Genomic DNA, 15,908 nt, shown 5'->3' with positions numbered 1-15,908 from the left:
TATTAAGGAAAACGTTATTATGAATTATACATTCAATCAATTTAAACTTTGTAATTACTTATATGTTCAAATTAATTGCGAATATATATTTGAATGTAATTAAATTAGAGCCGAAATTGTTAGACAATAGTCAATGAATTCTAGAAATGTATTATAAGTTTTAATATAGCTGAATATTTTCTAAAGGACAGAAATATTGTAATGGACTTGTATACTGAAATAGGTGACAAAGATTTAGTAACGCCTCGATGAGACAAACAAACAAAGCAATTACATTTACAACGATGCTCTCGACAACTTTCCCATTCAATTCGCTATAAACATATATCTGACATATATTCCAAAAATATAGGCTAGTGTGAAACAAAGTCAGAATTGTCTCCATATTGTTACGTACTTTATTGTAGGGATACTAGTTTACTTCAGAAATAAACATTTTAAAGCAAATAATGAAAATGCACCGAGATTTAAGAGGTTTGTTTTCCCTGAGATGTTTTTTCGTTGAAAACAAGAATTGTATCACCCTTTTATAGTTAGGGCTGTCACTGCAATAGTTAGTTTAGTTTTGTATGTATGTACTTTAACCTAGTTAATACACAGTTTAAACAATTCTTTTTTAATTATCATTTACACACTAAGAAGAAATTTCTTCTTTCCGTATTATTAGTAATCAACAAAGAGAGAAGACATAAAAAAATAAAGCTGTGTGTAAACAATGAAAACTTGATTGAACTACTTGCTAAAATAACTATTAGAGGCCATTAGAATTTAAATATAAAATTTTTAATTTCTATATATATTTAATAATGACGTTCTTTACTTTTAGAACACATTAACTTTCAAGAGCCATTAACTTTACATTAATTGGAAAACCAAAAATATTATTCAATTACAACCCTATTCCAAGACATCTTCGAACTAAATAGCGAATCCACTTCAAATTCAAACATAAAACAGAAAGCATTTTCCGATAGAAATAATACAAAACTTTCTTTGTTGCACTCGTATAATAAAACTTCAGAAATAGAACTACAAAATTGAATTTTTAAAACAACATCGAATAATTATTATTTGTTTGAAAACAATGTAAAACAAGAATAAGTATATATAACATATAATTTCAGATAAAGTTTAATAATAACGGATGTTGTATTATAATAATCTATCTATGTTTAATATGTATGTATTTACAAAAAAAATCTATGTATATGTATCAGTTATCTAGTGCCCATAACACAAGCTTTAGCTAGCATAACTTGGGTCTAGATGGCGCTGTGTGAATTGTCCTGAGATTATTATTATTAATTAATATTTTCACATTTACTTTAGTTTCTTTGTCACCCAATTACCGAAATTCGACCATAATTAATTTAAGTTTCAATATTATTAAGATTCTTTCAAAGACTATATACTTTTATGCGTGTATGGGTCAAACACATTGTAGTGTGCAATATATTTTTATGAATAATTAAAAAAAAATCAAAATGCTCTCCTACTCCTATAAACTATACGTTTGCGAAATTTCATACTCATCCGTCCGCGCAATTTTCCTAAGAAGTATTAATATAATGATTATAACTACATATATAACTTTCAGAATAAATTCTCAGTGAAAGCTGTAACTAAATCTGTTTTGTTGGGTGGTTTGGAAAATATAAGCAAACAAACGAAAACTTCAACATTGCTTTATACTATCTTTATCTATATAGATAACTAGAGATGACAAAGACAAAGCACCAACTACAGCTTGAATTCACTGCATGGCAAAATTCGTAATAAGGCTGCCCACAGAATAACGGAAAATTAAATGTATATAATATACAAATATAGTTATAAGGATGTGCTACTTAAAACATACTGGCTATTAAACTCGGATAACTGATACCAACGGGGAAAAAGTTCTCAAAATTGCGACTGATAAACAGCGGGAGAAGAATCGAAAAAGAAGAACCTCCTGAAATGCCTTGCTTTGCAATTATCAATTGATAATGGAAGCACAAGATAGAAAAAAAGGCAGGAGTACTATGTAATGGAGGGAGGAGATTAACTGAACCCCAAATACTAATATTTGGGATTCAGTTGGCAATGAGGCTAATTTAATACCTCCGCCCAATTCAAATAGAAATCATAGTCAATTCCAGATGAATATGTCAATAGACAGAGCGTGTAACTTTGTTACATGATGTTGGAGAGACCTATTCAGTTGCGGACGATAGACAAACAGCTTAGAGAGTAGTTTTGTGTCAATCTCAGATTGATTGACATTATATGAATTGGATGGATACCAATCCGAGTTGAACAGTCGAGTATCGCAAAATCAATCAATGCGTCCTATCAATTTCGAACATACCTATACGTGTGTTGTATTCACTTTGAAGTTGAATCCAGTGCAATCATTTCCATAAGAGGCATACCAGAATATCGATTTCAGTGGTACTAAACTCGGTTGGGTCAAATACAATTTATCAGTTCAGTTAATCTATACATTCCTGTGCATAGATATCAAATATCTAATTCGCTACTTCGACATTTGTTATTTTAGTACAAAAGGGAACAAATAAATGGAATTGAAACCAAAATAGGTTCTCTCTAAATTCCAATTTTTAGGAGTCGATCAATATCAGAAATTAAAAACATGTATATATTAACAATACTAGTGCTATGTTAACTGATGTGTGTGGCACCATCAATTAAAAATACTAATATCGAAGCACACATTTGATTAATGTTTCCTTTATCTATGGCATTCAGAGTAACCTGAAACGAAACCTCAGATGCCAAAGCCTGAACAATCTTCGTGGGCAATTAAGAAAAAAGATATTTGTCTACCATTCTAAGTTTTGGTAACTAAACAGAGGAAAGGTTCGAACAGTGAGTTATGTTTTCGAATTACTTGCATTTTAATTCAATATTCGCCTTATTATTCAATCCGAGTTAAAAGATATTATTTTAACATGTTACGCCTTTGCTACCTGTCAGGTATTCTTATGTCTAAAGTTTTTAAACCGCCATATGCTGCAATTTCACTGCCTTATCTCACCATTTAAACCGAAACACAGGTTAGAAAGCAAGGTGCTTGACAGCAGAAATAGGTATATCAAAGATACTCACGCCGACGACTTTGTAGAAATCTACCTAGATAATAAATACAAATTAATTAAAATTATTTGCATATAAAATGGAACGTACAACGAAATTTGTATAGAATTTTTATTCTATAAGAGACGTAGAAATTTTGTCTAAATTAATTCCATTTAAAATGGTTGTCTAAGCTTTCTAATTAATTGGCTATACTTGATGGTTATGAAACAACCGATTTGTGCGAGTTTGTAATCGCTTGCACTCTGCAAAAATAGGCTACTCACACAATTGACAACTAAGTACGGTTTATTCTCCAAGGGTATACGGTATTCTGCAATTTAACAAATACACCCCGAATTTTAACAGGCAGTATTCTATGTGAACTGAAATCTTTAAAAGTCATATGACTACGGTGTCATAAACTACGTAGTCAATTACAAAGTAAAAAGACAAAATAGAAGTTAGAAAATATAACAGCGTTATATCCACCTTTTGTATCATATGAATAAAATAAAATAAATAAAATTTTATAAAACATTGTTTGTCAATGATAGAAAATGTTAGGTATATAATTCTAATGAGTGGCTATCACTTTTTAGTAATTATCAGAATTAAATTAAATAATAGCCACATGCGTAGATATATTCGTTTCTTACATACTTATGAATTAATTTATGAATCTACTAGAAAAATTTCTTAATTCATAACTTAAAAAAAAAGGAAAATTTCTACTATTTATGGTCTCAAAAAGTAACTGAACAAAAAATCCGATTTAAAAAGAATAATTTGAATAATTGCAATACAAATAAATATTAATTTACAGAACAGCAACATCTCTTGGTACACGAATCCCTACTTTCACCTTCAAAATGTGATTTACATAGTAAATGACGCGCAAACAGAAAATGGAATACAACTAAATTTCATATTGTACGACGAAAAGACAATTCGCGTTAATATTCACAACACAACAAACATTCAAACAAGAGATTTAATCAATCGCTTTGTTCGGAATTGCAAAAATTACAAAAACATTTTACTTTTATAAAGATATTTTTCATTCAATAATGTGCTTTAAAACTTACGACATAACGTTGATGTAACTCGTTCTATTATTTTTTTGTCAATAATTAATACTGTTTACAAAATATTGTTTGAACAAATGGACTATATTTACGTTTATTGTTATGTGTGTATATATAGTAGATAAAAGCAGACGGCTTCGTGTATAGTATATACCGTATTGGTCGAAAAAGACCAACAAAATGTTGCCCTTCGTTTTGGTATTGCTCTTCGCAACGGTAAGTTAACTTTTCATATATATTATGTAATAATATAAAATATATTATTTATTATTTTGTATTGATTACTTTTATTAATTAGTTTATTCGTCTTATTAAAAAATTATTTTTAAATGTCGTCCTTTACTTTTGGTAAGTAATATGTGCATTTAAAATTGTTTTTTATTAATTTGACGATACTTTCGGTATTTCAATATTTATTTAAGATTTGTTTTTATGATGATTAATATTACTCTTCCCCATTTGGTGGTGCTTTCCTTGTTTTTCTCCGCCACTTTATCCTGTCCCGGACATCGTCCCTAGAGACTCGCAATCTATCATGTTCATAGCTACTATATGATTAATATTACTAAATTAAAAAATTATACCAGAGCATATAGTTCATAATATCCTTTAGTAAAATATTTCGACCGCTCAAAAATGATACAAATACAATTTAAAATAATCTACCATAAAATAATTTTATTACGGTAGTTTATCGTCAAAAATATTACCGTGCATTAAAATATAGACAAGACTAAATGGCTTTTGATAATATTTTATTGTTCGTAGTTACATTTTGCAATAAATTGCTACGTTCGTGTACGTCTGATGTGCACTCAGATTTAGCAAACGTTTAAAATTTTACTATGAATGGCGTCTAACTTTAAAAATTATATTGTGTCGTAAACCAGTTTACAATATTGCCGTCTTGTCAAAGATATAATGCTGTTCATATCAATTAATGTTAAATAATAATAAATCACTCTGGACATTTAACACAGCGACATCTAGTCCCACGTCTTATCACTACGACTGATTTAATCTTATTGCATGATTATATTTGACCCAAAAAATTAGTGCTTGTTGGTAGTTTGTATTCACACGTTTCGACTTGTAAATGTAAACTTACAAGGATTATTTAAAACAGCAACACACAAGTTTCTTGCTCGTTCTTCTTGTGATGAGACAGCTTTCCGAACGAGTGGTAGATAAAAAACAAATTGTTATGACTATTCAAAAGTGCTTAAATTAAGTTTATTTGAATAAATGATTTTCTATTCTATTCTATTCTATTCACGGTAAGCAGAGCTTGTGTTATGGGTACTGCTCGACTTATATAAAGACTTAATTTTTTTGTAAATTCATATTATAGATATATAATATACATAGGAAACATCCAGACCGGCACAAACAATCATTCTCATGAATATAAATGTTTGCACAGTGCGAGGAATCGAACCCACGACCATAGAAAGTAAAGCGGTGTGCTGAACTGGTAGACTACCGAAGCCGTCAATTTGTTAATTGGAATTTCAATCCGATTACAATTCTATTTATTGTAGGCTTAGTTAGCAGACTTACAGTTAATAGTAAGTCTGCTAACTAAGCCTAGAATAAATAGACTATTGTAAATTAACTGACAATCATTCTATATTAACCCTATTATACAATACATTCTGATACCTTACAATAGAATAAAAACTGTTAATTTTTGTTCTAAACAAAAATTAACTACCAATAATTACAAAATTAATATAGGACCAACTCTATCAAATTTGTCAGTAAAACAGTTAATTGTTAAAACTCACTTTTAAAACAGTACAAAAAAAATGCACCTAATGTGTAACATTTGGTGTTATTTAAATACGGGTTTGGTTAAAATCATACAAAATTAGAAGTCTTAATTAAAAAAATATTCCATATTGTATATTTTATCGCATATTCGGCGTTATTTAAAAAAAAATCTAATTATATATTTCATCGAATTAAGTGTCATTTTTCAGAAGTCCTTTTCATTATTTAGCGATTTTATATTATTTATTTAAACAAAATAATATAAATCCTCTAATTAATATTATCTAATTTTAGCAAGTTAAAAAAAATTACAATTTACATTCGGCGCAGACGTCTTGTAACAAATAAAAGAAAGTCGAATTACGAGTTCCTTCTTATCTCAAGTCGCTTGTAATATTCTTATGTCTCTAATCAAACAAGGTTGTATATCTAAATTCATCGTACACTAAACATTTCAATTTATACGATAATACCAGACCCTACACCTGTACCTGTTCGATACTTCTCCTGGTAAATTGTATGCTGAGAATGTCATCTCCATTCGAAGCTAAATTTAATGAGGCGAGGTAGGTGGAGAAGCTCGGGGATTGAGCCCGGAATATCGGAATGGTATTCTGTACATGACAGCACTAAAGCAATCAAACGAGATATTTGAATATCCGAATACAGATCGGAACTCAGAGTAGAGGTTTATTCTCACACATTTATGGAATAACTAGCGGCCGACCTCGGTTTCACTCGGGTAATCAAGAACTATGATCTATTTTAGATTGAATAAGTAGGTACTACTATTTCTAAATTCGTAAAAATTGAATAAAATTAAGAACTATTTTGAAAATTATAAGGTATAAGGAAAATATAATCAACATTAAACAATAAAAATTAAACAAAATGAAGTTAAAAAATTTTTGGTGAATATTACATGGCATACACAATTTATACAAAAAAAATATTAATTCTAGTAAAGTAGTTTTGTTTAAGTTGTTTAAAATTATTTTGTTTAATTGGAATGGCAGACATGTTAACGGCCTGCTTGACTTTATATGTCGACCATTCGAAATAACGTTAAAAAACTCTTTCGAATAGTAGCTACCATAGACAGTCTCAATCAACAATCTAATAAATAACGTAATAACCGGGGAATTCAAATAGGATTTGCTATGACAGATACCATACATAATGCAAATAACAACGGACCAGACTTAAGATCACAAACGTCGAACATCACAAATTCCCAACTAACGGAAGCATGACAAATCCCCCATTTTGAGTAATGAAAATAGTTCCCCAGTTGACATAGAGTAAACCCACGGTGTATCCCGGCCGTGTGCAATTATTGAATACCTGTCATTCCCTGTTCTCAAACAGAGACATTACCAATTTTATTGTTCAGCTTTGCCATGTCGGGTTTCCGAATCCAAATAGTCAAGTTTGTCTTCTGTAATAAGTTCAATAATCCGTTACTTGCGATGAGTAAGATAAAATTATCACCTCTGGATGAAAGTACAGTTTAAAATCATTAAATAACAAATAACAACATTTCTGATATCACTCTGGTTTGTATGACTCTCGTAATTTATAAGTATCAGGATCAGGTTATGAATATGTCTTTCGACGTACATTCTCAATAAAATGCATGCTATTTAAATTGATTTTTTTCGTATATCTGCTTTATAACCAACATTTTCTACATCATTATTAGGTATTATTTGGGCCCTGCTATAGTAAAATTAAAGCCTTTCATATGTAAAAGTGATAAACATCAATGTGAAAAACTATAATATCTAATATAGCCTAATATATTTGTTGTAATAAAATATGTCCGTTTTTATGGTCGTTTACAAAAAAATCTGCATTACCATTACATATGTTATATTTTTTTATTTGCGTATAAATGTACAATAGAATTTGAATAACTTTCCCAACCTTTTTAGTGTCATGCCCCAACTTAGTCTGTTGAAACTTCTTATGAACCCCCACCCCCTCCTCCATATACCAAACATACAAATTGCCATTAAAAAATTGAATGATTTACTTAAGAAACTTAACTGATAGATATAGGAAGAAATTACTAGGAATGTGGAAAAATAATTAACCAGTAAGTAAATTCTAAGTATGTAATGTACTGAAATTAACATTCCATATAATTTTAATAAAGACTCGATTTTCAAATTGACCTCCTTGACAATCAAATTGGCATTGGTAAACTCTGGTCTAGTATTATTGTGCCTATTTCAATCCTTATCCTAATGAAAATAGTTAATATATTCGTTTCATTTACAGAGCGCGTTAGCCGCCCCCTCAGTTGTTATTAGCCAAGACAACATTAACAACATCCCTCCAGCTGTCGGCAATGGACGCCCTATCTCTAGGTATGTATAAATTTACACAATATAATTTATTACATTTTTTATGTATTTGAAGTGTAAAAAGCTGACGACCCACCTGTTGATAAGCAGTAGTCATCGCCTATATGTATATACTAGCTGTTCCCGTGACTTCGTTCGCATGGTATATAACTTTATTTTTCTAAAATAAAAGTAGCCTAAGTTGCCCCTTATTACATCAGCTACCTACTAAAAAAAGTCCCCTCAAAATCGGTCCAGCCATTTCAGAGATTAGCCGGAACAAACAGATAGACAGACAGACAGACAAAAATTGTAAGAAATAGTATTTTGCTGTATGTACTGTATTTAACAGAAATCGTGGACTAAAAACATTAAAAAGTTGTATTTTTATGGTATTTTTGATGGTTAAGTGTTTTAAATTTAAATGTACTACTATTAATATAATATATTAAATTTACTGAACAATACTTGCTTTGAAAAATATTTCCGAATGTATTCTGTACAATTATCGGATAACAATAACAAACTTCATTAAACACCCGTTCCTGTAAATCAATTAAATAAACAATTCTCACTGATTGCTACATCTTCAACCAGATTATCCTTATCCATTTATACAATGGTTTCCTGGTAAATACCCAGTTTTAATTACTATTAATAGATACAATATCATCTTCCATTTTATCTATTTTATGCAAAACAGCATTTAGTTCATAACTAATTGACCTGGCGGCATTATGTATATTGTCACAGATACTCTTTTATACAATACTAGTGGTCGCCCGGTGGTCGAAATTCCATTATAATTAATTTAACATTCAGTAATACTTTAGACAAATATTAAAGACAAACCAATTGTCTACAGACTAACAATAAACAAAAGAGTATATATGCCTGTGTATGTCAGATATATGGTAATATGTATAATGTATGTTTTATTGATTTAATAAATTTTAAAAATATTAGTATTCTGCACCCCATCTCTATTAGACTATATATAATATCTCTATAAACTCTATAGTGTGCGTAAATTTCATACTCAACTCCATTTACGCAATTTTCATAAAAAGTAGTACAAAGTTTTGATTCACGTATTAATATATAGATAAATAATATACCTGCCCTCACGAATATCTGAAACGTTGTCAACTGCCAATGTTATTTAATTTGTTATCGGTGTTTCTATCACCCGAGAGTTTGGAATGTGAACTAGTGCACAAAGTGTTAATGACTATGCCACGACTGTATCACATACATTTATTATCTTCATGGTTTAAGTATTGATATTGTGCTTTACACCTGTATTTTTTTTAAATAAAATTAAAATATGTTTTTTATTGTTTTTCTATAGTGCTTTAACCGACCGTGCCTTTGAAATCGTTGATGGTGGTGACACCAACATCTACATTCTAACCATTCAACAAATCTTGAATGACTTGGCCAACCAACCAGACAGTCTCAGCCAGGGTCTGGCTGTGACCCAAACCGTTGCAGCTCTGGGTGAGCTCGCCACCGGTATCCCAGGAAACTCCTGTGACGCCGCTGCTGTAAGTCTGTCACATATACTATTTATTATTATAAGATACCACTGGATGTACTGGAATTGCCTTCAAATAAATTTAAAACACCGGTTAAATGATATTCATTGAGCAGAGCCTATTAATGACTAATCGATTGCTTAAATGACAAACATGCCTGGCAATAGTTGTTCAAGCACGGTATTTTAATTTAATGTTAGACATAGACACCTTTGTAGGTGTCTTAAGTGTTTATACCTACCTATTAATCAATACAAATATATCTGTGCAGCTTATCAACGCGTACGCCACCTCAGTCCGTACCGGAAACAAAGCTGTGATCATCCCAGCTCTCGCCAACTACATCAGACGCCTGGCATCCAACATTGGCCTTATCGCCCAGTTGGCCACCAACCCTGACTCTCTTCGTTATTCGGTAAGATATTTTTAATGCAAATGGCAAACTAACTGTCCACATGTTAGTAAACATTTCGCCTCTTTAACGTCACCATGAATATTGTAGAGCTGAAGTGTAATAAGAAACTAAGGAACATGGTAATAATAATGTTTCCTATGTAATAAATTTAATTTGACTTGAAATAACTTCATGATATGTCGTCTGTGGATTCTCTTCTGTGCGTTCCCATTTACATTTATAGACTATGATGTCATGCCGAACACAAATTGCAAAGCAATTACAAAGCAAACTACTTGACGGGTGAAATAGGTCAGCCAGAGGTAATTTTTACTTTGTAATAATAATAGTACCTATACGTATACATATAAATCGTAATAAAGTTCATTGTTTTTTCCATTAATTTGTACAAAAAATAATATAATTATTTTTGTACATAATAAGAAAACCATTCAATATTAAGAGCCAAAAATTTCCATAGCAAAACTATATTTCATTTGGGTATAGACAAATGGAAATAAAAGATACATTTTGCTATATCCAGAGCTAAATATTTAGCTATTTAATATATAGCGTATGCGTTCCCTTCATGAAATATTAATACTAAAGCCTTTTCGAAGGTACTCTTAATACTGAACCAAGCACTGCCCGCATAAATCACTCCGGTGCAAAGCCATTTATCATCGGACGTTGCCAAATTGCCCTAAACATTGTCTTAAATCGTTGTGAGTGTTCTTCGACTGATATTGATATTAATGATTTACAGTGTAATCATGAATAATTAGGCATAATGATTTAACTGCATCACGCGGATTTTATTTTTACATTTCTGATAAAAAGTACCATGCATTCTTTTTAATGGATCAATATAGAACAGTGTACCCGCTAACAGTACAATTTTATATTTTTATACCTATTATAAATGTAGCATATATATATTCTGTCTGCCCTGCGTGCACATCAAACTATCCTGCGTTTTAGCGCACAGTGATTTGTTCTAATTGCAAATCTTTCTTGTTTTTAAATAAGTTTTAAAAACGTGTTATTATATTTTATAACATTAAACTATAAAATACAATCTCTTCACTTATACAATCTTATATATCCACACAATACTTATCTGTACAACATAAGATTTATGTGTATACAGCATTTATTTCGTTATTATTATAATCGTTAAAGTAGAAATATCCTAACACATTTATAAAGTTTTTATAATAACAAAATATTAATAAGTGTAGCCACACGATCTCTACCGTTTTTAAGAAAACAATTGATGTAATAAAACAATTATATTTTTTAGATTTACTCACAAACTCCAACTGCAGAACAGTTATTTTATTCTAAGATTTTTAAAGAATTGTTTCATTGATTACAACAATTAATGTTGTCGCGATGGGTTTATTTTACAATAGAATAGAATCATAAATACTTTATTTAAATAAACTTAATACTTTTGTATAATCTTACTATTGTTTTAATCTACCGCTTATTTAGAAAGCTATCATATCACAAAAAAAACGAGCGAAAAACACGCGTGGTGCTGTTTAAAATAATTGTTGTAACTTTACATTTTAATAGTCCGGGCCAAGCGGTGCCTGTTCAGGAGGAGGTAGAAGCTACCAATTCGAGGCAGCTTGGGATGCAGTTCTTGCCAGTGCCAACCCATACCAAGTTGGGTGAGTAATAAAAAAACTATTGATTTTGTAGTCAATTCCTCTCAACTGAATCTATATCCTGAACTGGACGATAGGAAAAACAATAATACAATACCTTGACTTACATAAGTGACTAACATAAAGGTTTTTTAAATTTTAATTTAAATAATATGATGTCGCTTAGAAATTAATTTCACAACAACGCATATACAACAATTAATGTATTGTTTACTAGGCCTACCAGTTTGTAGGCATAACATTGTGAGTTTTGTATATGAGTCTGCACATGATGAGGTTTTTGTACTGAGACATTTATTATCCTTTAAATTTATTTTTAATTTGAAAGTCCCTTATTTTTATTATTATTCATGCTGCATAAGTATGCCAGGTACTTCAGTTGAGATGAGATGAACAGACAAGAGACTTTTTTAAATCATATAACTATGAGAAAGATAATAATAAAAATCCTGGATAATTCACACAGCAGGGCTAGTTCCAAACTGTGTAAAATTTATATTATGGGTACTAAATAACTGATACCATCTACATAGAAAGCTTTTATACACAGACAATCGTACACATCAATACAAATTTTTGTATCGTGCGAGGACTAGAACCCGCCGCCAGATATAAGGCGATGTTCTAAATCGCTAGACCAATGAGAACTAACTACAAATAAATATTGTATTTAATGCGTTGCAGCCTAATCAACGAAGAATACTGTGCCGCCAAACGTCTGTACAGTGCCTTCAACAGCCGCAGTAACAATGTTGGAGCAGCCATCACAGCCGCCACCATCGCTGCCCAAACTCAAGCAGGACAAAGCATCCTGCCAGTCCTTACTAGCGTAAGTATATAATCACTCACTCGTCCATTAAAATTTCAGTTATACTGGAGAACGATATTCAGTTTAGCCAACGCCGTCTCTCGCATTGATTTGGTGTGTTATTGATGTTTCCATAACAGGAGAGTCAGTTGTAAATATATATCAAAGATATTTTTCCCGGGTCGTTTTTACTGACCACTTTTGAAATATATATATCAGGGTAGTCAACCACTCTCTGCCTCTCACAACTCTCTACCTCTTCTCAGTGCCAGATTAAGCCGTGGGGCCTGTAGAAATTTCTTTCAAGAGGCCCATAGCTTAGTTTCAATTCTTATAACTGACCGTTTAGACTTTGACAATAATATATATTTGTCGGGGCGCAAGGGCCGTAGTATTTGCTACTAGACTAAATCGGCACTGCCTCTACCACGATAACGATTGGTTTAATATTTGTTCACAGGTCCTATCGGCCGTCGCGTCTGGTGGTAACGTAGCCGGAGCATCCGCTCAAGCCAGCGAAGCACTAGCCAGCGCTGCCGCCAATGTGCAAGTGTAGATAAATTGAACAAATCACTAGCTATATACTATATAATATATACTTATGTTTATTTATATAATAACCAAAATATAATATCAAACGAAGATCGTCGCTTACAGAATTTAGACGTATTCCTTATCAATATCGTATTATATAGTCACATAGATGTACAAGGTAATGTTAAATTTGCTATTAAATATTATAATGATATTATACGATTTATATTGCCTTGTAGTGCCACAATAACAGAAATAAACGGTTTTAATTATGTAAATATACGTTTTTATACTCAAACAAACGACTTGGCTTTTCATTTCATGGTATACGATACTTATTTAATTTAATAAAGATGTATCCAGATGTACAAATACAATTTTATGTTTTATTTCAACGTTGTGTTTACCCACTGCAGTATAATATGATATCGAAAGTCAGTGATATTGAAAATCAACAACTTTTTGAATGAAGAAAGGAAAATTAAAATTAATTTTCTCAATAGTTTTTTATATTTATTTTTCTGACCACTTAACACGTGCTGTGTGCATTTAGTCCCAACTAAAGCAAAGCTTGTTATATGGGTACTAGCGGTACTAGATATAAGATAACGGATATAAATACTTAAATATATTTTTCTGTAAATACATACATAACATACTCTATGTATGTTATGTATGTATTTACAGAAAAATCCAGATCGACACAATTATACGCATGAAAATAAATGTTTAAACTTTGTTTAAACATTTATATTTTGTTTAATAGACGATATAATAGAATGGTTTATCTGCCAGCGTAAGCGGTTTAGGCTAGCGGGGCACCAGTGGAGCGAGATAAGATGAACATGAAGTCTTGGTGAACTTGTCACAACGTGACGTCGTGACAAGTTCACCAAGAATTTATTTATTTCATTTTATAAACTCTTTGTTTCACCAATTATTTTACATAAAGATTAAACAGAAAAGAGATATGAATATACAAAAGGCGGTCTTATCGCAAGAAATAATCTGTTCCAGAGAGACAAAACAACGAAAGTGGTGACACATGAATAGCATGGAACAATATATATATAAATGTAACAATAGACAGAATAATAATACAAATAAATATTAGAAAATATTACACATTATTCATCAAGATGGCTTCCAGGAGGAACCGCGTGGAGGTCAACCTGAGATGATTCATTGCTGGCATTGGGGGTCTTCTTAAAAGTGTAACTGTAGTTTTTACTTCAATAGAGTTAATTCCCATTTGAACTGATTGGAATGAAACAAGCACAATGTTACGGGCAACTTAACATAATGCATACACATGCACGCTTTACGGTCGAAAAAGCAGTTTCTGAGATTAGATTCAAACGAAAAATAATACTAAAACTTTATTTTTTAGCCTCAGTAACAAAATTCTGATTAAATTACAAGATATTACGCCTTTACACTATACCTATATACATGGATTCTACATTTGTACACTTTGCTCTATACTTATAACAGAGAGTAGGTTAGTATTGGTTTCATAAAAAAAAATACAAATAAAACTGCGCAACAAACAATTGATTATAGGTACACTCGTTACAGGAAAATTAACAATTTATTGGTTAAATAATGACACATTAGTAACTAACAGTTGTATATCACGCCTGTTAACTTTAGTATTCATAAATTCACTAGTAGTACCCGCCTATTAATTTACAGAAATAAATATAGATTATAGTCATAATTAACACAAAGAGATATTTATTTGTTTATTAAAGCTTTAATGCACAGATACAATAATAAACAGCATATGGCGAACTTTACACCTTGAAGTATTTTCTCTCAGTGGACTGATAGAAAATGCTTTAAGGTGGTTTCACAGCCCACTAATCTCTCACTAATCTCAGTTTGGCCTATGGTGGTAATACCCAATAAACAAACTCAGTTTCATAGTGTAAAATAATACAATAAATATTTATGACAGATCTACTATTGCAAATGATACATATCGGGGTTAGGGGATTATTAGCAATGAGTAGGGACCGCATTGATACCAATGACGGTAAATTAGAGATAAGAGGCTGTCATAGCCCTACATTAATAAAGATATTTTACCCTAATATTTTAATAAAGACAGTATACCCTATCAAAGTCGCCATGACGGGATGCCTGACTTCATCATCATATCATATTATCCTCCACTGGTCTCCCGCCAGCGTAAATATTAGCCCTTTAATGGAGGAGCCTGCACTACTCCATTATAATCCAAAAGAAAATGGATCCATAAAATGTACAGAGAACACAGTAAACAGTACCTGTACCAGAGTATCTAGTCGGTACTTTGGAATTCTGATATTAACTTAATAACTATAGTTATCTAGGAACTATAGTTACTCAGGTACAGTAGTTTCATAGTTACTCTTATTTACTGCCGTTACAGTAATCACCTAGTTACTAGAGTTAGCTGATAACTACTTTTTCAACAAAAAACTAGGTAAATACTGTATTTACCTAGTTTTTTTGTTGAAAAAGTAGGTTTTGGCCAAAAAATATATAATATTGGCCCTAAGAATTAAAAACATATAATGAGTGGGATTTAAAAAAGAGAACACAAAAGTGGTGCGTTATAAATTATATCAAAAGTAATGTACAGTAACGATTACCAATTAATGGGGATAGCCACTGTGATGGATAT

General features: G+C 31.1%; 1 protein-coding gene across 1 annotated transcript; it reads left to right on the top strand.

The window, feature by feature from the left end:
* Positions 1 to 4,296: 4,296 nt before the first annotated feature.
* LOC131842200 (fibroin light chain-like) lies at positions 4,297 to 13,597 on the top strand. Its single transcript, XM_059190731.1, has 7 exons — positions 4,297 to 4,382; positions 8,223 to 8,311; positions 9,639 to 9,834; positions 10,097 to 10,240; positions 11,801 to 11,898; positions 12,580 to 12,724; positions 13,164 to 13,597. The coding sequence occupies exons 1-7, from the start codon at positions 4,347 to 4,349 to the stop codon at positions 13,257 to 13,259; spliced, it is 804 nt and encodes a 267-aa protein (XP_059046714.1). The 5' UTR covers positions 4,297 to 4,346; the 3' UTR covers positions 13,260 to 13,597.
* Positions 13,598 to 15,908: the final 2,311 nt, after the last annotated feature.

Source organism: Achroia grisella, unplaced genomic scaffold, assembly GCF_030625045.1.
Source record: "Achroia grisella isolate CSIRO2021 unplaced genomic scaffold, CSIRO_AGI_Agris_v1 utg215, whole genome shotgun sequence".
Classification (NCBI taxonomy): domain Eukaryota; kingdom Metazoa; phylum Arthropoda; class Insecta; order Lepidoptera; family Pyralidae; genus Achroia; species Achroia grisella.
Note: the sequence above shows the minus strand (reverse complement) of the source record. Positions and strands in the feature narration are given on the sequence as shown.

Excerpts from the sequence above, each read along its gene's own strand:
- LOC131842200 (XM_059190731.1), top strand. The coding sequence starts at position 4,347 with ATGTTGCCCTTCGTTTTGGTATTGCTCTTCGCAACG. Across the intron at positions 4,383-8,222 it reads TGGTATTGCTCTTCGCAACG|AGCGCGTTAGCCGCCCCCTC; the intron begins GTAAGTTAACTT and ends TTTCATTTACAG. Across the intron at positions 8,312-9,638 it reads AATGGACGCCCTATCTCTAG|TGCTTTAACCGACCGTGCCT; the intron begins GTATGTATAAAT and ends GTTTTTCTATAG.